This window comes from Python bivittatus, unplaced genomic scaffold, assembly GCF_059951505.1.
Source record: "Python bivittatus isolate LINGU-HERP-01145 unplaced genomic scaffold, Pbiv_v1 ctg000610_np1212, whole genome shotgun sequence".
NCBI lineage: Eukaryota > Metazoa > Chordata > Lepidosauria > Squamata > Pythonidae > Python > Python bivittatus.
Window position 1 is genome coordinate 59,124,330 of NW_028277088.1, and position 23,742 is coordinate 59,148,071.

Sequence of the window (23,742 nt, forward strand, 5' to 3'; positions counted from 1 at the left end):
TCCAGTAATCTTTTTTACTTCTATCAACAGTACAAGCGAAATTCCAGAGCCATGGGAAAAAATCACTGTAACGCCCACATTTAAGAAAGGATCCTAAACTATCATCCCATCAATTTGTTTTCAGTGGTAGGAAAACTTTAAGCTTTGGCTACAGAAGTTAGAGCCATGGATGACCGAATAGGCTGGGTTCAGAGCAGGTTGCTCTTTACTGAATTACTGTTATGAGAATCACTGAGAAATATTCCTGGGGGCCAAAACATGATACATTTGTTGCTTTTACTGACTAATAAAAATAATTAAAAAGTCTTTTATTCTATTTTCATCATAGGTATACCTCAACTATGAGAGACAAAATGGGGGGAAAAATCCAGAAAATCACATTGTCTGATTTTTAAAGAATTTATTTGCAAATCATGGTGGTGTATGGCACTTTTATTTCCCAAGTTTCAATAAAATGCCAATAAGAAGACTTGAGATGAGACTTCTGATGAATAGCAGATGTATTTTGATCAAGACACAGCTGGGTGACCCCAATCAACACATTAACAAGAGATGTTGATGGAACCACACCTCACAAAACAAACATCAGAGGCTTTATAGACATTTAAATCTGTAATCAGATAGTACATCCCCTCATAACCATACAAGGGATTTTTGGGACGGTCTGAGCAAGTGAAAGGTGGTTCTTAGGAAGGTAAACTTAAATGTAACTTTTTCTTCTGGTTACCAAGGGAATGGCATACCAGATTCTTCTTATCTTTTTCTGGAATGTAGGGCCTCACAACTGTTGCAAACAGCTTGGTACAACAAACAGCTTGTACTTGGCTAATTGCTTATTCGAAAACACTCGGGCATTCAGCAAAGAGATAAGGGGGGGGAAGAAACCAGTGCTCTTTACAAAACAAAAGCAAGTTAACCCTTTAGAAATAAAATAGAGTGCAGTGTTACAGGTATGGTTATACATTATGTGAAGAATATATATATATATATATATATATATATATATATATATATATAAAATATAAAATTGTGTATATATAGAATATAAAATTGTGTATCAAAATAATGCCCTTCAGTGGAAAATAAGTATTTGGTCAATATCAAAAGTTCATCTCAATACTTTGTTATATATCCTTTGTTGGCAATGACAGAGGTCAAACGTTTTCTGTAAGTCTTCACAAGGTTTTCACACACTGTTGCTGGTATTGTGGCCCATTCCTCCATGCAGATCTCCTCTAGAGCAGTGATGTTTTGGGGCTGTCGCTGGGCAACACGGACTTTCAACTCCCTCCAAAGGTTTTCCATGGGGTTGAGATCTGGAGACTGGCTAGGCCACTCCAGGACCTTGAAATGCTTCTTACGAAGCCACTCCTTCGTTGCCCGGGCGGTGTGTTTGGGATCATTGTCATGCTGAAAGACCCAGCCACGTTTCATCTTCAATGCCCTTGCTGATGGAAGGAGGTGTTCACTCAAAATCTCACCATACATGGCCCCATTCATTCTTTCCTTTACACGGATCAGTCGTCCTGGTCCCTTTGCAGAAAAACAGCCCCAAAGCATGATGTTTCCACCCCATGCTTCACAGTAGGTATGGTGTTCTTTGGATGCAACTCAGCATTCTCTCTCCTCCAAACATGACGAGTTGAGTTTAGACCAAAACATTCTACTTTGGTTTCATCTGACCATATGACATTCTCCCAATCCTCTTCTGGATCATCCAAATGCTCTCTAGCAAACTTCAGATGGGCCCGGACATGTACTGGCTTAAGCAGGGGGACACGTCTGGCACTGCAGGATTTGAGTCCCTGGTGGCGTGGTGTGTTACTGATGGTAGCCTTTGTTACTTTGGTCCCAGCTCTCTGCAGGTCATTCACTAGGTCCCCCTGTGTGGTTCTGGGACTTTTGCTCACCATTCTTGTGATCATTTTGACCCCACAGGGTGAGATCTTGCGTGGAGCCCCAGATCGAGGGAGATTATCAGTGGTCTTTTATGTCTTCCATTTTCTAATTATTGCTCCCACAGTTGATTTCTTCACACCAAGCTGCTTGCCTATTGCAGATTCAGTCTTCCCACCCTGGTGCAGGTCTACAATTTTGTTTCTGATGTCCTTCAACAGCTCTTTGGTCTTGGCCATAGTGGAGTTTGGAGTGTGACTGTTTGAGGTTGTGGACAGGTGTCTTTTATACTGATAACAAGGTCAAACAGGTGCCATTACTACAGGTAACGAGTGGAGGACAGAGGAGCCTCTTAAAGAAGTAGTTACAGGTCTGTGAGAGCCAGACATCTTGCTTTTTTGTAGGTGACCAAATACTTATTTTCCACCATGATTTGCAAATAAATTCTTTAAAAATCAGACAATGTGATTTTCTGGATTTTTTTTCTCATTTTGTCTCTCATAGTTGAGCTACACCTATGATGAAAATTACAGGCCTCTCTCATCTTTTTAACTGGGAGAACTTGCACAACTGGTGGCTGACTAAATACTTTTTTGCCCCACTGTAAATAAAATGTTTGCTAAGTTCTTTTATATTGCTGTAAAGACAGGAGTCCAGTTACTGTTGATACAACTGCACTGATTAGATGGACAGGCAGGTTCTGGCCAATCAAACAGACATTGTGATAGTAGACACAGACCAGCAGTGGTGATAGATGTAATGGTGCCAAGTGATAGCAACATCAGGAAGAAGGAGTATGAGAAGCTGGAGATGGACCAGGCCTGAAGGAGGAACTAGAAAGGATGTGGAAAGTAAAGGCCAAAGTGGTCCCAGTGGTGGTAGGCGCACTCAGGGCTGTGACTCCTAAGCTGGGAGAGTGGCTCCAACAGATCCCAGGAAGAACATCAGAGCTCTCTGTCCAGAAGAGTACAGTGCTAGGAACAGCCAAGATACTACACAGAACCCTCAAACTCCCAGGCCTCTGGTAGAGGACCTGAAATTGAAGAAGACACATACCACCCAGAGGTGAGAGGGGAATTTTTAATAATTTTTTAAGGACTTTCATTATAATAGTAAAATCTAAACTTAAAGAAAAGAGAATAGAAAGGAGTAAAAAGTGCAAGGAAAAGGAAAGAAAGAAGACAAAAGAATATAAGAGAAAAGAAATATAGAAAGAAGTGACTTCCAACCTTTATCACAACAAGTATAAACAAATTTAGTGACTCTTCACCACTTTAAGGTTACAAACATTTATCTCTTCAACCCATATCCCATCTTTTATTTATAAACAAATCCATAAAGCATTTTTTCAATCCTGCTGTCAGCAGAAGGTCCATAAAGGGTTACCAGAAGTAACAAGATATCTTGTTTTAACTTTGATCAAATAAACCAACTTTATATTCCTTCCTTTTACTTCTAACAGTCTTAATCTTTATTCATTCAAATATTGTCATAGGATTTGATTTCTCTTCATTTCTTCTTTGTCCCATCACACAAAGTTCTTCAAGGCTTTAACAACCCTCTTTTGTAAATCCAATAGAAAAAAATTATCCAGGTCATTCTCTTGGTTTGTCATTTTATTTCTCTTTTAAATTTTAAAACCTCAGCCAGTTTCTTTTGTAGATCCAGTGAAACATCCTTTTCTAAGTCATTCTGTTGGCTTGTCAGTTATAAATCCACTTTTGATACCATCTCTATCTTGTCAGTTAAAATTTGTTCCACATCTGTCATTTCTTCAATAACATCTTTTGGACATAGTCTATCCATAAAAGCAGACATAATTACTGACATTGTTGATATTGTGGCTATTTTCCGATTCCATTTTTTAAAAGTGTCCTTCAGCATTGTTATTGTTATAATGTTTTGCAACATTTTACAGGCTTGTATATCTTTCCTCTACCTAAAATCTTTAGTCCCCTCTAGTGTCCAGCTTTTAAAATCATGAAATTATTTATGTATGTTGTGTCTTGTAAAAAACAAAACAGGTTCTATTTCTTATAAGAAGTTGTTTGTTCTTTATAATTAATTCCAAAATCTTATTGTAAAAGTTTCAATATTCCAATTTTATCTGGACCCTTAGTCTATTTATAACTTTCTAAGATCAACATCTTATTTAGCTTTTTGCTGTTTATTTCAGATCTTTTAAATTCTTAAGCTTATGATTAAAATTTTCTTTCCTTTAGGACTGAAGGCAGACTCACCCAGTGTTTTCCAACTTGTCATTCCAAAGGTCTCTAATAGCTTAAGAGTAGATAATGAGCAATTTCCGAAAGTGATTAGAAAGTGAGATTTGCAAACTTAGTGTCCTTTAAAAGGCTCTGCTGCAGTTGTGAACAAGATGGCTAATCCCATTGTTTCTTGGCGCTGAAACCCATGGAAAACTGCTGTCCTGCAGTCTCCTTGTGAGGAGAAGCTGTCTGGAGCACGTGGGCGATCTCCCACCCTCTCCTTATCTGGAGAGGTTCCAAGGAATTGGTCTACTCACCAGTTCCTTGGTCTTTGCTGTGGTCATTGGCTCCACTTTTGCAGAGCCTTCTTCAGTTCACCATACCTTCCTTGGAAGTCTGGATCTAAGGGTATTCCAAGACTATCTACATGGGTCAATTCCTGGATCCATGAATTTCCAATTCCCATAGCCTTCATCTTGTCATGATTCAGCTTTAGTTTATCGGTCTCATCTAGCTCAATTTAACATCCATATATCAGTCTAACATCTACCCCACCTCACCTGACCCTGATGATAGGGAGAACAGAGCTGGATATCATCAGCATATTAGCGGCATTCAATCCCAAACTCTTGACAAACTTGCCCAGTGGCTTCATGTAAAAGCTGAATGGTATCTAAAAGACACCTGAGTAAGCACAGAGTCTGCTAGCAGCTTCAAGACTAATAAACTTTATTAGGGAATAAACTTTTGTGAAAAAAGCTTACTAGAGTGTGTTTGCTACTGCAGTGTTAAATTTCCCTCCACCACTTTCGCCCTCTTTATCTCCCTGTGTTTGAAGTCCTGCAATAGTGAACCTACTTTATGCATCTGATGAAGTGAGCTATTGCTCACATAAGCTTATGTCATATGAGAGTAGATTGAAATTGCCATAATCTAAAAATGGAGTAGGCATGTATGCAAAGAGGACAAAAGCCAGGAATCTTGTCCAAAAGATCCCTTTGGGAGAGGGATAAGAAGGAACAAAGTCATTAAGAATCAAAGGAAAAGACGACATCAGAAGACAGACATAGAATGCTGGGTGCTGAACACACAGAAACCTCCCACATCCCATTGACAGCTACCAGACTTGTGAGTCAACAAGGCAAGGGCAGTGTTACCTGCATATCTCAGCTGACTGAGAACTTAATTCCAAAGTTATTCCATCCAGAAATCTGAGGGACAAATGCTTCTATTTATAGTACATGCTTCTCTGAAGACCAGAAGTCTAACAGTGCCAGATTTTGTCTATTTCGTATAGCGTATTGATTTAAATTGCACATTTTAAGTGTCTCTCTCCTAAATGACCATCCAGCAGTATTCATTTATTGTATAGGGAATAAAATGAGTCTTATCGATTATATAATTGTGTCTGGAAACCTTAAATTTATTGAGAATTTATTAACTCTGAGGTTTTCACAGTCTTTGACAGTAATCACTTTCCACTAGATATACATAAACTGTATACACACAGAGAGACCTATATATACACACACACACATATGTGAAATGTGAAATATGTATGTGTATATATATATACACACACACACACACACACACACACTACATATACACAAAAACATATATGCACACATATATACATATATATGTATCATTCCAATTTATATTCTGCTAGGAGAATTTGCTAGGGTTAAATGGTCTGCACATTTAAACAAGGCTGTCATAGAACATCTCAGCTCTTTGCAGAAAATCTGGCCAATACCTTCAAATTACAGAACAAAAATCCTGCTTAGTATTATTCGCAAGCTTTATGCCAAGCACTTGCAATGGAAGTTTTGTAACTGGCTGGAGTAGGAAAGGTAAGCAGGTTGGTTTTAGAGTGGCTTGATCTGCTATTGATTAATGTATACTCTTGCAACACATGATAGAGGTTTTCTTTTCAGTTTGTAGCTTTATGCAGCTTTTATTGATTTAAAATCTGCTTTTGACTCTATCTCATGTGATATTTTGAGGGAGAAACTGAAAGCTTCCTCTATAGATAGGAGGCTTCTATATCTATAGATAGGTTTCTATATCTAATCTGCTGTTTGCATGAGAACACATCTATGTTGGTTAGATATAATCCTCAAGGCCATCTTATTAATCCAGTAAGATGGATTCTCAGAAAAGAATCAAACAAATTTGCATTTTAGCCTCTTTCTTGTTCAATTTTTATATTAAAGTTTAGTTGATTATTTGATTATTTGAACAGTCCAGATCACCAGTCTTTCAAGTTGGCTGGGAAATGTACAGTACTTCCACCCTCCTTTATGCCAAAGATGCTGTAATTTTCACTAGAACCCCATTGGCCTTAGGAGAGAACTGTGAGCCTTTGGGAGATTTTATCTCCAGTTTAGTGTGAGCACTAATTGGAGATAAATGATTCTAAAAGTAAAATAATGGTATTTGCCAGAAGGCCAAAAAACTATTCCTGATACGTTAATAAGCATCGCACAAATCTCATGCTTTAAATACTTGGGAGTGGTATTTAATGTTTCAGGTAGTTGAGCGGTACATGCTGCCTCAGGCACACAAAAGAGCCCAGTGGCCATCTTGTAATCCAGTTTTGCCACCCTAGAACATTTTCCAATTTCCAGTTCCACCATGGAACAAGCCCTGTCCAAATTCCGGTGCCTTATGTTTCTAATGAGTCCTTATGCCTTGAATTAGTTATAATGAAATTAGAGACCAGAGTCTGGCTCTTAATTTTCACCTATTGGTTGATGCTTGTCTTCTTATCTGAGGGCCTTGCCTCCTGATACCACTGGATAACTCTAAATCCTCCTGGAAAAGCTCTCTTAAAAATAAACTTCTGATATACAGTGTCTATTTACAAGAGGTATTATAAAGGGGCTATGATCAGGCAATATCACTTATTAAACTGCACATAATGGACATGGAGCACTAGACTGACCTAGGCAGAACCCTAATTGCCAACAGACAATGCATGAAGTACCTTTTAAAAACCTGCCTCATATCTCACCAATTGGTTTATCAGGGCATAGAAGAGCTTTCACTCCGGCAAGGTGTTGTGCTTTACCCTCAGTGATCCTAGAGGGAAGATATTAAAAAGTACCCTATTTAGAATGATTGTGACCCTATGGAGACAGGAAGGTAAAAATACTGAGCATGTTCTCCTTGCTTGTCAACATTATAGCCATGTACAAAGTACTAATATTACACCATTGCTAATAGATCTTCCAGGTTGCCCCAGGCATTTTTATACATCCTTCCTGTTGTCTGACAAGAACTCTACCACAATGTATATGGTGATGAAATTCTATGTGGTGGCATGTAACATCAGGAAGATGTTGATTTCTACAAAACATTAGCAATAACTGTTTTTTTTCTCCTTCAGTATGTTTGCCCTTCCTTATTATAACATTTTTCTATTTTTTATACTGTACTGTTCTGTGCTAGTTTTGACTGTAATAATAAGGGTTTAACCAACGAATTTGTACCTTAAATTGGCCCTGGAAGTGCTTAGTAAGTTGTAGTTTCTGGACAGTATTCAAGAAACACCATGCTATAATCCAACCTTGAAATTATCAGCATGTGATTAACCAACCTTAGGGGGCTTCTCCCCCAGAAAGCTGAAACTGATAAAAGCACCCCCAGCTCCCCATTGGCTGTCCAGCATTAATACTGGATCCAAGAGAACATCAAAGCTGTGAATCTGATTCTTAAGGGGAAGCATGCCCAGATCAAGCAGATCCCTCAATCCTCGTAATAGGTAACTCCAAATATAAGCTATAGCTTGTCAAGTCTTTTGCAGCTGGTAAGCAATACCATTGAGACAACCCACCCTGACCTAACAGGAAAGGAGCTAAGAGATGATGGCAATTAGTTTTGAATCAAGATAAGATCCTTCCAATAACTTCATTTAAACAATACATAACATAGAAAGTAAGGTAGTACAGAACTCCCACAGGAAACATGAGAAGTACTCCAATTCCACTTTCTGATAGCACATGAAATAGGAATGAAACCTCAGCTCCCTCAAGCAGTCCTAACTGATACTATAGTCAGTGTATCAAAAGTTGCTCAGATATCCAGAAATATTAACAAGATTGCATCTCCTCAATCTCACTTATGTTCAGATTGCTTGCTTATTGTTTGTGATGGACAACTTAGTGTGCAGTAAACCTGGGAATATCTGATTACTACTCTTTGCTTTCTCTGAAATGGAAGCTTGTTTCCAACCCTTCTCCTTTCCCTTCCATAAACCTGAAGGGAATTGAAGGCTTTACTAAATGAAAACAATGTATTAAAAGGCCAAATGGCTGCACTGACAATGGCTATAAATGCAATACAAACTTTGCTCTCTCAGATGAGAAGCCAGCTAGCAGCCCTACCATACACAAATGCCCAGTTGTCCAAAGAAATGTAACTGTAATTTTAAACAATTCGCCCACCTCCATGGAGGCTTATATATACATTATATGTGCATTTAGGGACTGAAATTTTAATATAAGCATCTGCAGGCAGGCTTCAAAATTAGCATACTGGCATAAGTTTTAGCTTAAATGGGCCACTCCTCTCCTCTTGGAACAGAGTCCTCTGCTTATCAACATCATAGGATTTTGATACAGGTGAGCATTGCCAACTGGAAGATTTAGAATTTCTGTGAAGAGCAACTCTTGATATCAAATACATCAACAAGATATAGTTGAACCCCCAAAATCTAACCTAGAATTAATCCTAATGAATACCAGAAAAGATCTGAGGAAAAACTATTAGATGATTTGACTCACATAGAGGGCCTTGAGTCCTTATGTTAAGGAGAGTGGAATCCATTCCTTTAATGCCATCCTTGAAATCCATAACCCCCAGTGACACCAAGCAGGATAGAGCAGGGGAGAGCTTGGCTATTAGTGCAGGCATTCACAGAGGCAAATGAATCTTTGTAGGTAAGTAGGTAGAATATAACACAACAGCACATATGTACTAGTAGGATGAGGCCATATACTTCACCAAAAAATGCCCAGAAAAGCCTCCATTCTCCAGCGTGGGAAACAGTACCCAACAGGTTTGATTGGGTCTACCAGTCTGAGGAAAGGAAAGCCTGCACAGGACCTCCCTGTTCCTGTTTTTACCTACATGCCCAGGGCAGCAACAGATTTCCATAGAGACAATGACAGGTTCCTTTACTTATAGCTTTATTAACCATACTGCAAAAAAACTAATTTCTCAACAAGGGCTCCCAACTCCTATGTTAGTGAAAGCTTTAGATAGAAGACTCTTGCTGTCAGGACCTTCACACACTGCATCTTTCCACCTACAGAAATACAAGGACTTGAAATGCTTCTATATAGTTTTCATACTGAATCTCCCAACTCAACTAACTTGCTTATGGGAGAAAATAAGGACACAGAAGCAATATGGAAAGTTCGAATTGAAATGATTAGAAAATCATCCAGAAGCCAGGATCACATCCCTTACATGGTCTGCCTTTCACATAAACCTATCTGTCCCCAGGAATCATGCCACAATAACACAGGTGCAGGTTGTTTAGAATACTTTAAAATAGTACATTGGTTGTCCTTTGATTTTTGGTGACCACAGATCATAGCTAACACTGGAAATTATATTGCTGGCTGTCCAACATGATATTGGACCAAGAACACCTACACAAAACCCATTGGACGTCTCATGCCTTTAACCATCTCCATAGAGGCTTGGAAGACTGTTTCCATGAATTTCATCTTGGAATTGCTCAACTTGTGGGGCACAACAGCATCCTGGAGGCAGCAGACTTTTTTTATAAGGTGATCCATTATATCAAGTGTTTGATTCTACTAATTGCTGATGGTATCATTTACTTTTATTAACACACATCTTCCAACACCATGAATTGCCTGAATATGTTGCTTCTGAAATGGGCACACAATTTACAACTCAGTTTTGGACAGCCACATTAAAAACATCAGTAATGCAGTTTATACCTTACCACTGTTCACCATCTATAAACTCATGGTCAAACAGATATACCACCTTAACAGCAATATTTGTGGTGCTATGTTATATAATCAGCTGAATAACTGAACTGGCTTGCTGACCTTTGCCAATTTAATTAATGTCAAAGCTGTATATGTCTGACCCATTATGCTAACTATGGGTTTCATCCATACTCACTCAGTTCAGTTCAGCTCTTGCTCAGCCTCAGGTATAAAAAAAACTTGTACAGAAACTGCAGTTGGTTCATATGGCCTCAAGGGATCATATTAGACAGAGCAAATTTATAAGATGTATGCAGACGAACAACAACAAAGTGGACTTCTATTTAGGATTGCAGAAAAGGCTTGTACAATAAATGTGCAAATAAGGCCAAGGAGGATTATCAGAGGATTAGAAATTAAATGGTACGATAGGAGAATAAGGAAACTAGCATGATTCAACTTGATGAAAGATTACCAAGTAAAGATAGCAATGTTTAAAGTATGTGAAGGAATATCATACAGAAAAAGACAATCATCTAAGAATATAGGACATGGAATGGTGGTCTTAAATTACATGAAAACATATTTTGGTTGAATATTTGAAAAAGCTTTTTTAAAAAGTAATTTTATTAAAGATTATAATTGCAATAGTAAAAATGAATACAAACTAAAAGATAGAATAGAAAGAAAGGATAGAAGGTGCAGAAAAAAAAGAAAAAATCTATAATCACAAATATAAACAATTTTAGTAACTTATCACCTCCTTTTAAATATAGCAAATAATCTCTGCTTCTCATATCCCATCTTTTATCTATAAACAAATCCATAAAGCATCATTTCAATTCTGGTGTCAGCAAAAGTCCATTAAGGGTTACCAGAAAAAAGAACATATCTATGTTAACCTTGATCAAATGAACCAACGTTACATTCCTTCCTTTTAGTTCTAACAATCTTAATCTTTAGTCCATTCAAATAATGCTGTAAACTTGATTTCTTTTCATTTTTTCTTTGTCCGTCCTCATTAGATTCTTCAAAACTTTAACAAGCCTGTTTTGTAAATCCAATATAGGAAAGTTATCCAGGTCACTCTCTTGGTTTATTGTTTGTATATCCCTTTTAATTATTAAAACATCAGGTGGTATCTTTTGTATGTCCAGTATAACATCTTTTTCTATGTCATTCTTGTAGCCTGTCATTTGTAAATCCACTTTCAACTCAGTCTCGATCTTGTCAGATAAAATTTGTTCCTCTTCCATAATATCTTTTAGACACAGTCTCTCTATAGAGGCAGATGTCTCTGTTGACATTATTTGAGTCCATTTTTTGAGTCCATTTTTCAAAAATATCTTTCAGTTTGTCCAAGGTTAGAATATTTTGCTCCATTCTGTAGTCGTAAATCACGTTTATGTGTTCTTCTCCTTTAATTGTAATCTCTAGTTCCCTCTAGTGTCCAATTTTTAAAATCTTGTATTATTATTATTATTATTATTATTATTATTATTATTATTATTATTATTAAAAAATCAAAACAAAAGCATTTTCTCATGGGAGGGATTCTTTATAATTCCAAAATCTTATTTCAAATTTATCTGGACCCTTAGTCCATTTGTAACTTTCTAAAATCAAAGTTTTAATCACGCTTTTATTTATTCCAAAAAAAATGTTTTTAAGTTCTTAAACTTGTAGTTAAAACTTTCTTTCGCTAAGGATTGAAGGGAAACTCACTTGGTGCTGTCAAATTTATCAATACAAAGGTTAACTGAATAGCTGAAAAGCCGTTAATAAGCAATTTATGAAACTGATTAGAAAAGTATGGAAACTTAGTATCCTTTCAAAGGTACCAAACGTGGTTTGAGCAAAATGGCTATTCCCTCGTCTTCCAGAGCTCTAAGCCTGCTGGAGGAGCAGTTGTCTGGGGCACTTGTAGGCAATCTCAAGTCCTCTCCTCGTCCAGAGAGGTTTGAAGAGCCGGTCTACTTGCCTGCTCTTTGTTCTTTGCCACTGTTGTCAGCTCTGCTTTTCACAGAGCCATCTTCAGTCCGCCATTTCTTCCTCTGGAGAATATTTGAAAAAGCTTTTGACAGAAAGAGCAAACTGAAGTGAAACCAACTGTGTAGGTGATAGAATCTCCTCTGTTCAGTGGCAGGAAGCTTAACCCCATCATTTACATATTTCTAAAAGAAGAGCCCTGAGACCATAATAATTAAAATGCTAATGGAGATACAAATATAGAAATGAAGAACAAAACAATGTTTTATCACTTGGTTTTCAGACTCTTCTTTGTAGCTGTTCTTCTATGAATATGCTCTAGTATCCTACTTAAAACATATTGTCCAGAACTATACATCACATTCTAAATGCAGCCTAAAGAAATGGAATTGCTACTTTCTATGACTCAGGCATTATCCTTTGTTTAACGTAGCTTAAGACTGCACTAGCTGTAATAGGAACATCATATCCAGTTAGAACTGTTTTGCATCTACTGCAGCACAAGTAAGATGTCTCATCTTATCATTTTTAATAAAATGGTGGTAATAGCAGTGATGGGGCATTTCTCTCCAAGTTTGCCAAATACTTAAATAATAATAATCTCATCACTCATTTTTTTCCCTAGGCAATTTCTCTCAGCAGAGCTCAAATCCTTCTTGATCAGGTATGTAAGGCATATGGCAAGCATATTCTGTTCAGTACTGGTCAAGTACAGCCAATCATTACAAGGATTCCTTCACAGTGGTATGATAGTATATAGATATGAAATCAGATCTTGACCACACTATCTATGTAACCAGTTGCTCACTCACTGTATTTTATATGCAAGTAGTATGATGTTCAAAAGAAAAAAGTGATGGAAAAACCATTTGTGTCCATTTCTTTCACTTTCCTACACAGAGTTTCATAATCTTTGGAAATCCATTCAACATTTCTGCTGATCATAATATTTATTCCCACCTGGACTAATAGGAGGGGATAGTAATTGGTTGATAGATGTACCATGGTAATATGTCTCTCCCCCAGCCCCCTGCCCCGAGATCCCGCAGGCCCCCACCCTTCTAGCCTTCTGGAAGGCCTTAAAAAGCTGGTTTTTCCCCAAGCATTGGATTGGGTGAAGCTGGAGCCCAGTGATTATTGTTATTGGGGAGTGTTGCTTGAGAGTGCTGGATGCTATTTTGTTTTGTGATTTTTGTTTTAAACATGATTTTATTGTTGTTGCTTTGAGCCACCCAGAGTTATAGTATATAAGATGGGTGGCTATATAAGGTTTTATAAATATCTTGAATATATAATACAGGGAGACAACACATTTTCTGAGATAACATGTGCTGGTTCTGGATGGCTGTTCTAGATTACTGCTTCTTTCTCCTCAGCCTCATGCGTCTTCTACTTTAGTTTAAAAGTTGGAACCCCTTGAAGCAGAGTAGGGGCAACAGATTCAGCAGAAGAAGCAGATGCTGCACAAAAAATAATTGTGCTTTTTAAGCAATATATAATAATGATAAAATTATAAAAATGCCTAAAAATCACATAAATGGAAAATAAAAGCTTCTCCATTTATACACAATTATATAAAAATCTAGGGATAGACAAACTTTACGGTATAAACTAAAGCAAGACTGAGATTTTATGTTGAAACATTATTTTGAAGCCATTCAACTGAGACAATTAGTACATATTATTAAGAAATAGACAACTGTTCAATTAGTATAAACTAAGTTGGCATCAGACTTATCAGTTAGGGCAATACTGTTCCTCCTAATATAGGAAACTAATAGTTACCATATTTAGAATGCTTGCTAGAAGTTTGGAAAAAATAAAAACGATTTGGTTCTTCTCCCATTTCTTAATCATTCCCTTTTTAAGCATGAGAATAAATCTGTTCAACTAAAAGAATAGGAAAATAAAAGATTGTATAATAGATGGAATAATTAATAACTATATTTTACAAAATGAAACAAAAAAGAAAAAAATACGTGTTATGATCACAAAAAATAGTTGTGAATTCCAAATAAGTTCAATAATTTCTTTGTAAAATATTTAGGCTATATCCAAAGAACAATAACAATACCTGAATAATAGTAAATATCTACTTTATTAGTTTATATAAAAATCTTACAATGTGGACTGCTAGTTCTCTTAAACTCTTAAATAATGAGAGTATGATCTGGTCTTGAACTTGACGAATTTTATTAGAATATTCTCTGGCACAGGATTCCTTTTAGGTCTATTTTAACATGTCAAACCCAGGAATTAACTATAAATGGCATACACTTGTAAAATCATACTAAATAAAACAGCAACTTTTCTAGATTGCGATGATGAACAAACAATAGTTGCAATGCCAAAAAATCCAACATTTTGAGAGTTTGTGAAGAAACTGGGAAAGTTACCTCACAGACTTTCACAATTCCTGCTGTTGGTTTTTGGCTCATCCTCTGAGGTTTAACTGTAGTGAATATACCACTTAACATTTTTTCATCTTGCCAGGCAGTTTCCTCATGATTTTCAGCTTCTGTTGCAGCAACTAAACTGACAAAACGATTCCAAAACTGCATATTTATTAAATGTAGATAAGGAATTAAGGATACTTATTGGTTCCTTGGATACTGATTCCTTGATCAGCAGCTTATAAATTCTTATTTGTTTTGCTGATCTGACAGACAAATGTTACATGGGCTTGTTCTGTGACATTTTTTGTTTTTGCTTCCCATTTTTCTCTATTAATGCCCTATTCCTGCAGCCAGATGGTGTCCATACTGAAGGAATCATCCCCAGCAAAGTATCATAAATAAATTCTACTATACAAACATACATTTATCTAGCCAAGGCAGGGAAAAAGAAAAAGAATAAGCAAAAATTATGGAGCGAATGACTACACCTTCTAGCCCAGTGGTTCTCAAAGTGTGGTTTGAGGACACCAGGGGGTCCGCAAAGTCAAATAAATAAATAAATAAATATTTTTAAATTTCTGAGTTTTATTTTCTAAACAGTAAATATTGATAGATATAACCCACATAAACCAAAGCTCTTTGGGGTCCTCAATTGTTTTTAAGAATGTAAAAGAATCCTGAGACCAAAATATTTGAGAACCATTGTTCTAACCCAATGCAATCTTGCTCCACCCTCCCACCTAAAATTACAAAGTAGACAGTATGGACAGCAAGCTAGCTACCAGGAGAAGGGAATTTCTAAGTTGGGCACAAGAGAAGCTCTATCCGTATCTAAATATTACTGTGATGGATACAGGAGGAATCACCCATCACCAGATCTTTTTATTTTGGCAGGTATACATTTGGAGAGGCTATCATCAGGTATTAGGATCTTAAACTATTTAGGGATTTAAACATCACTACAAAAACATTAAAAGCCAACCATATTGTTAGTTCAGTCACTTTAGGACCAGTGTTACATGGTCTCTGAAACATATTCTGGATAGCAGCCTGGCTGCTACATTCTATGCCAGCTTCAAGTTTAGATCTAAACAAACTGCACTGCAGAAGTATAACTGGGAGGTTACCAGAGCATTATGGCCAGGACATCCCTGTGTAGAAAAGGGCACAGCTAATGGCCAGGGCCAGTTGACCAAATTCATTTCCTGGGGCTTTTATGCCTTTCCAGTCCAACAGGATTTGACTGGCAAATTTAACAAAAATGCATTTAAAGTAAGTGTTGCATCTGTTTAAAAAGCAAAATAAATTATTAGCATTTTAAGTTTTATTCTTTATTACATACAGGATAGGCATTCTGAAGCCAATGGGAACGCATGTGGTTCCTAAAGCATTGCAAGATTGCACAGATTAATATTTTTTAAAAAATATTATTTAAATTTCTTGGTTGCCCAACTCCATTGGACTCTGGGCGGCACACAAAACTAAAAAAGACATAAAAACAGCTAAAGATGTTAAATCAACAGGCCACCAGGACTAAAATGCTCTAATAGCAAAATCCACAAAACAAAACAGACCATTAAAGAAATAAATATCAGCCCCAGGCCTGGGACCAAAGCCAGGTTTTCAAAGCTTTCTGGAACCATAAGAGGGACGGCGCTGTCCTTATCTCTGGGAGGATGCCCCACAAGATATCAATATTTAATGGAGGGGACCTGGAGCACACCTAGCCTGCTGGAACATACTGGTGGGCAGAAATGACAGGAGACAAGTGGCCCTATGCCATACAGGGCTTTATAACCAGCACCTCGAATTGCACTCGGAAGCCAACTGGCAACCAATGCAGCTTGCATAGCAGTGGTGACACATGGGCACATACCATTACTGCTTGCACTGCTGCATTTTGAACCATCTGTAGCTTCTGGGTGGTCTTCAAGGGCAGCCCCATGTAGAGTGCACTTCAATAATCCAATCGTGAGATGACCAGGGCATGAGTGACTGTCCAAAGGGCCTCCTTATTGAGGAAAGTGTGCAACTGGCATACAAGATGAACCTGTGCAAAGGCTCTCCTGCCCACAATTGCTACCTGCTGTTCGAGCAGTAGCTGTGACTCCAAAGGACCCCCAAGTTGCACACTAATCTTGACTGGGGAAGTGCAGCCCCATCCAAGACCAAGGATGGTGACATCTCTGACCAGGGGGTCCAAACAGCCACAGGCATAGCCACTCAGTCTTGTTAGGACTGAGCTGAAGTCTGTTCTGCCCCATCCAGACCCAAACAGCTTCCAGACACTGGGTTAATACATTGACAGCTTCAGCTGTGCTGCTCGGGGTTCAGATGTAGAGATGTACAGCTTTTCTTGTTTTGCAGAGTTTAAAATGATTTAAAATATGGAATTGGAAGCACAAAGTCTACATAAGGTTAAAAAAAAAACTTCTATTCTAACCTTGAAACCCACTTTCCCAAGATAAGTAAAAAGTGGAGCAATTTTTTTTCACTCCCATCCTTTCCCATTGATGCCCTTGGTCCATTGGCAAGTCATAAGTTTGAAGTCCAGTTCCCAACTCAAAAGAAGTTTTTTAAAAATTTTCTCTCTCTCTCTCTCCCACCTTTTTTTTCATATACAACTCAAGGCGGCAAACATACCAATGCTCCTTCCTCCTCCTATTTTCCCCACAACAATCCTGTGAGGTGAGTTGGGCAAGAGTGATTGCCCAAAGTCACCTAGCTGGCTTTCTGCCTAAGGCAGGACTAGAACTCACATTCTCCCATCCTTCTATAATATAAATCAAATCAAGTATCTTTTTTATGGTCTTTGACCAGCCTTTATAAAAATAAACAATACAACCATTTGTTATCAGGGAAAGAAGAGAACAATAAAACAATAAAATGACATGACTAATTAAAAGTTTTGCAGAATTGTATAACATGAAGAAGATATTTGGCCACCTGGTATGTGAGTGTCAAATCAGGATCCCTTAAAAAGTAATAAATATAAAATTTATCAGTATGGCCCTCAAATTTAGAGATGAATGGGGAGATCAGAGCACATCTTGAGGCATCATAAAAAGGACACCATAAAAGGACATGGGCAAGAGTTTCTACCTCCCTGGATCCAGAAGGGTAAAGTCTCTGTAAATAAGGAGTCCCATGAAATCTTTCTGCCAGCAGTGCTGAAGGGAGGGCATCAAAGCAGGCTCAGGAGAAGCCCCATCCATATTTGCTTAGAATTAGATTATAAAGATGCCCCGCAGCAGAGGGCTTGTGGCTATCTAACATTTGGCAATAGAATTCAGGAGCACTGGTGATATCATTTTGGCGATCAATGTCCCTAATTCTTTAGTTATGGATTTTGGCCTTTTCTTAATTGGCCCAAATATTCTGAAAAGAGGCCAAGGCTGCAAAGTTCAGTACAAGTACAGTGCCAATAAGATTGGTAGCTATCTGACAACAGCAGAGGCATCAGACCAGTAGGATCAAATATGATTCTGAGTCCTGAAATTAGAATCCTAGTCCAGGCCTGGGCCTTAATGCTTGGCACATTAGCTTCAAGCCTCAAGACTGCATTACGGGTGCATTCTGGGGTACCAAACAGAGTCCTACGGAAATTCGACTGAATTGCTTCGTAAGCCCTTAAGTTTGTATATGGGCCAAGTTGTATCCCATATAATAGTTGGGCAAATGTTTTAGCCATAAGGAGTTTGATTGCTGCTGAAATGTAATTTGCATCCTGTTGCCTATAACATTTAATTATTGCTTGTGTAGTCTTTTGGGCAGTAGAAGTTCCATAATTTACCTGAGCTGTTAATTTCCTAGAGGCCTGAAATACTATGCCCAAGTATTTAAAACATTTGATCTGCTCAAATTCATTGGAATCAATGGTCCACTTGTGCCTTTGTCTTTTGTTGGAGAAAACTAAAACTTTAGATTGATCATAATTGATTATTAATTGTTCCTCATTACTGTAGAATGCTAGGATTCTCAGTGCGCACTTCATGCCTACAGAAGACAAGGAGAAAAGAACTGCATCATCAGCATAAAGTAGAATTGGGAGATGTCTGTTGGCTAATTTTAGGTGTGTGGATATCAGCTCTCTGAAGGGTTTTAATCAGAGAGTTGATGTATATGTTAAAAAGCAATGGTGCTAAAATACAACCTTGTTTCACCCCCTTGACAGTCTGAATAAAGTCGGAAAGGTCCCCTTCCCAGTTACATCTTACTCTAAGGCTGATTTTATCACATAGTTTATGAATTAGGAGCAAGAGTCTTTTATTTATAGAGGATCTGCTCAGAATGTTCCAGAGTCTTGCCTTTGAAATATTATCAAAAGCTGCCTTAAAGTCAATAAAGGCTGCATATAGATTCAAGTCAGAGTGGCTTGTGTATTTGTCTGCCAGATGTTGAAACACTAGGCAATAGCCTATAGTAGAATATCCAGGTTGAAACCGTGCTTGCTCAGGGTCAATGAATCCCTCATCAGTTACCCAGGTTGGGAGTTTGATGAATAAGTACCTGGCATATAGTTTACTAATGATGTTCAGTAAACTAATTGGGCTATAGTTAATTGGATTGTTCCTATCACCCTTTTTATATATAGGGACAATTATGGCTTTCCCCCAGTCCTCTGGAATCTTGGCTGTGTGGTTAATATATGAAAATAAAGGGGCCAATACAGGGGCCCACCAATTTGAATTGGATTTAATTAGCTCAGGGGGGATATGGTCACTCCTGGGCGCTTTACCACACTTAAGCCGGTTTTTAACTTCCTTGCACGTGACTGGGGACTACTGTGGTAGTGAGGATAAAGGTATATCCATCGCATAGGTGTGAGCATGCAGATTGCTATAAAGGGCTTGGAAGTGATGTACCCAGGTACTTGAGGGGATGCTACAATGCAACTGTGTAGTGTTGTTATGTGAACAATTTGGTATAATATGCCAGAATAAGGAGAGATTTTTGGACTTTGTAACTTCGATTAGCTGTGACCCTTCTACCATATAATAAAAATAACCTTTAAAAATCATGCCTCATATTCATAATCCATTCACATTAGTCTAATAAAATAATTTTTTTATAAGGGGTAGCAGAATTCAGTATTTCTGTCTTCACTAGTTTGTAGATAGAAGCAACAGACAATGATAAACATAAGACAATGTAGGCGCTTTTTTCAGAGCAGGACCTAATATGCCAGAACTATGAGATAATTTATAGATTATCTTTCTCTCAGAAATGAAACATAATAGTGAGAGTGTCAATTGTTTCTACTGTTTGTGAAATCGTAGCCTTGGGGGCTTTTACATGTTCTGGCTGGAAAACACATTTGGAAGTTTGAAGTAATGTCATGGCTCCATCATAAAAGAGCTGCCAACATAGTACAGTCAAACATAAAGCATGTATTTCCTAGCAAAGCAAAGTGATGATCAAAAAGACAAATATCTTGACCAAGAACTACCCCCACAGAAATGCATTTGTTGGAAAGACAACAATTAAAGCGTAAAAGAGATGAAATTAACTAAATATTATGAGATAGAGGTGAGATTTACTTTTCAGACCACAGATTCATGCATTCAAATTGATGGTTTTCTGTTTTATATAATTGATATAATATGAAGTATATTTTAATATGTATTAAAATTAGGACAGTAAAATGCACATATCCAAGAACCTGAATTTAAAAAAAGTAAGTACTTCACAGGTACATGACGCAGCATTTATGGGCACAGTGGTTCCCACAAGGATCAGATTGCCTACCATGCTGTAATCAAATCAGTAATGAAATACAGTCTGGATAATTCTAGGGTTTTTAAATTAATACTGCACATATGGCAGCATGTAATAAGTCTTCTATCCCCTAATTAATTTACCTGTTTTACAGATGAAGCTAAAAGAGAACTTTTAAATAGTTAAACATAAACAAGCTAAAGTATAGTATAAACAGAGTACTTTTACCTGATATTTGTTTTAGGAGAGCTCTTTTATGTCCATTAACAGCAGCAGCATGAACCTGAGATGCTAGTGAGGAACCACTGAATAGCCACGTTTCAGAGACATTCATACTTCTTCTGGAAAAGTCAAAAATAAACCCTGCATAAACACAGTAATAGCTGCAGTAACAATTATAGTAATAACTTTTCCACAAGTTGAAACTAATTTATTTTGGTGAAAACAATCTCTAGACTACTTGTATTTAGATATAGTGGTGCTTACAAGTTTGTGAACCCTTTTGAATTTTCAATATTTCTGCATAAATATGATCTAAAACATGATCTGTTCTCTACACAAGTCCTAAAAATAAAAAGAACCCAATTAAACAAATGAGTCCAGAACACTATACTTGCTCATTTATTTATTGAGGAAAATGACCCAAAGCTATATATTTGTGTGTCGCAAAAATATGTGAACCTCTAGGATTATCAGTTTATTTGAAGGGGAAATTAGAGTCAGGTGTTTCAATCAATGGGATAAGAATTAGGTATGAGTGGGGGAAGTCCTTATTTAACATACCTTGGAATTCTGGGAATTCACTATCAAAATCTGATCTTTATTACAAGGTATGTGCAAATGTGTCATGACTCAGAAAAAGATTTCGGAGGATGTCTGAAAAACAGTTGTTCACTCACCAGGCTGGAAAAGGTTACAAAACTGTTTCCAAAGAGTTTGGACTCCAGCAATCCACTATCAGGCAGATTGTGTACAAATGAAAGCAATTCAACACCACTGTTACCCTCTCCAGGAGTGGTTGACCAACCAAGATCACACCAAGAGCAAGGTGTGTAATACTTTGGGAGGTCTCAAAGAAGCTCAGGGTTACATCTAAGGAATTGAAGGGCTCTCTTGTACTGGCAAATGATAGTGTTCATAAGACTCTTCATGTCTTATGAAGACATGCATGGCAGGTTTACAAGGAGAAAGTCACTACTCTCCAAAAAGAACAATGCTGCCTGTCTACAGTTAGGTAAAGCCTTAGTTACTTATGGTTCAGTGTCACAGGATCCTGCTTATATATGTTCAATTTACATATATGTACACATAGAATGTCAGGTTCAGCCCAAAGAACTCCACGAGACAGTACAGACACAGTTCTGTTGCGTTTATTAGCTTCCACCTCAAAGACAGAAATCTCTCCAGATTGAATCTAAACTTCCCAAACCAGCAAGCCAAAGCACCGTGAATTCCTTAGGGTGGTGCCAGTCTCATCTTCCTAACCTTCCCACGCTCCTGTTGGGGGCTAAGGGAATGCTTATCTCCCTGAGCGCAGCCTTCATCAAACCATTCCATCACACAGAAACACTTAAAGGAACATACTTATTAGCTCAATGTAGTCTATTCTCCATTGTCAAAGTTTAAAGGAGGGGGGGTACAATGTTAAATCCAGTCTAAAAGGACATATTCCTTGTATTCCTGGACATTCTTGATTTCCTGAACTGGACTGATTCTCAGTACCAGCAAGCAGGTGGACCCTAAGATAATGTGACCAACTTGTGGTCAAGCAATGGAAACAACCAGAAGTAAGATCTGCATAAATACAGAATGGACATTTTGAGTTCCTTTGAGAAGATTCAAGAAGGAAGTAAGCCAAAGGCCTATAAAAACCTTTTATACAGGTACAGGAGGAGAAACTACAATGATGATCATTATCTGGGCTAGATTCCCAGATTTCCACTTTTCCAGGCTGGAACATGTGGAAAAATAGATTTACTTTCTGTAGTTTGTATGTGATTTACTTTCTGTAGGTTCTATAGATTTACTTTCTGTAGGTTGTATGTGATAGGAAAATACTAAGCAATTGCTAATGTGATACCTAAATACATTGAATCATTTATTAATATTTCCTTTTTTTTCCTCTCAGTTACTAATTTGCAACTAAAAAGGTTAAATAAAGTGACTATTTAACAGGTCTCCAAGACTCTCATTTTGTACAGAATACTCACAAAACTTTCTAACAGGCATGTCTACTTTCTGTTTGTATCATTTCTAATTTGTCTCTCCACATGTAACTTCACATGGGGCCCTTGGCTCAAAAAGTATACAACAGTGACTTACTGAATCTTAACCTAACCTACTTCATGAAGAGGGTGTAAAAAAAAAAAAAGACTCACAAAACACTGCCTTTCAGCATTTCTTTCTTTAAAGTCTCAAACTGTTTTTAATGTGCTTCCCCATAACATTATTTCATGTTTATTCCCTATAGCATCACTTCATGTTTATAACTCTTGCATTCTGATGGTTTTTACTGAATTTTAATGTAAAGTACCTTGAATCTTTCTGATTTGGTGGCAATGTAAGTACAAGAAATAATAATAATATCCCTAGAGAGAAAAATACAAGCTTATTAAAAATGGTGGCTGGCAGCTATAGAAAAAAAAATCAGCAACAATTCTATATTCAAGAGTAAATACTAGAGAATGGTTTGCTCAGTTAGGACACATATACTCTGCTACTTTCTTTTGACAAAGAGCATGAGATGAAACCAATACTGACACAATGTGTCCTTAATTTCCAGAATAAAGCTAATATTAAGATACAGAACTCTATCTTCACTACCATCAATTGTGACCGTTCCTAAAATGGAGTGTATTTGTGATAGTAAAAACCCTGGAGTTGATTACATACAAAGAAAGAATGACAAAATAACTCATGCCCCCATTGTCGCCCGACTGAGTGCTTGCAACCAAAATAGGCCTCTGAATACAAGTCAGAAACTCCGTTATACAGTTCACTCGCCTATTTATTATTTTCTAGTCTTTTTCTCCTCCTTTTACAGAAAGAAAGAGGACCCAAAGACGTTCTTTCCTTGACAGCTAACAGAATAATCTCACCCTCACTCGTCGCTCCAAGCATGCAAAAAACTCAGAAACATGCTTCATTCCACTTCACAAACTTACCTACCTACGTTTTCAAGAGCTAAAATTACAACCCTTCTTCCGCGCCCGGCAAAGTTACTTCCGTCGGTGGCCGAAGAGGGTGCTCCTCCGAGTACAAAACCAGTCGCCTCAGAAGTAAACTACATTTCCCAGAGTCCTTCACGGCTGCACTTCAAACTCGGAAGTTATAGATGGGTTGGCGTGAAAGAGGCGGGCGGTGTGAGTGCAAGTGAGGTCGGTTTTCCCCTCCTCCTTTTGGTAGAACTTGTCTGCTGCTGTGCGATTTTTTCGGAGACCGGGGGTTAGATTTCATCGCTTGCCTGCTTCACTCCCTCTCCCGAAGCCTAGCCATCCTCGACCATGAGAACCGCCGCCATCTTTCCTGAGCCCGGCTGTTGCCTTCTCGTTTTTCTGGTGA

General features: G+C 37.7%; 2 protein-coding genes across 10 annotated transcripts in view; one reads left to right on the forward strand and one right to left on the reverse strand.

The window, feature by feature from the left end:
- INVS (inversin) overlaps positions 1-23,458 on the reverse strand; it is a 120,523-nt gene extending 97,065 nt beyond the window's left edge. For 5 of the 9 annotated variants that reach the window (XM_088150143.1, XM_088150136.1, XM_088150140.1 and 2 more), the window contains exons 1-2: positions 23,350-23,454; positions 20,410-20,522 (exon numbers count right to left, since the gene is read on the reverse strand). In XM_088150143.1, coding sequence (XP_088006269.1) covers positions 20,410-20,515 — 106 coding nt within the window. In that variant the 5' untranslated portion in view covers positions 20,516-20,522; positions 23,350-23,454. Of the gene's footprint in view, positions 1-20,409; positions 20,545-23,345 lie in introns of all 9 variants that reach the window. The other 4 variants (XM_088150137.1, XM_088150138.1, XM_088150144.1 and 1 more) reach the window with 4 other exon arrangements.
- Positions 23,459-23,543: 85 nt separating this feature from the next.
- Positions 23,544-23,742, forward strand: part of ERP44 (endoplasmic reticulum protein 44) — a 73,846-nt gene continuing 73,647 nt past the window's right edge. Inside the window, exon 1 of the mRNA XM_088150147.1 lies at positions 23,544-23,738. Coding sequence (XP_088006273.1) covers positions 23,685-23,738 — 54 coding nt within the window. The 5' untranslated portion in view covers positions 23,544-23,684. The remainder of the gene's footprint in view (positions 23,739-23,742) is intronic.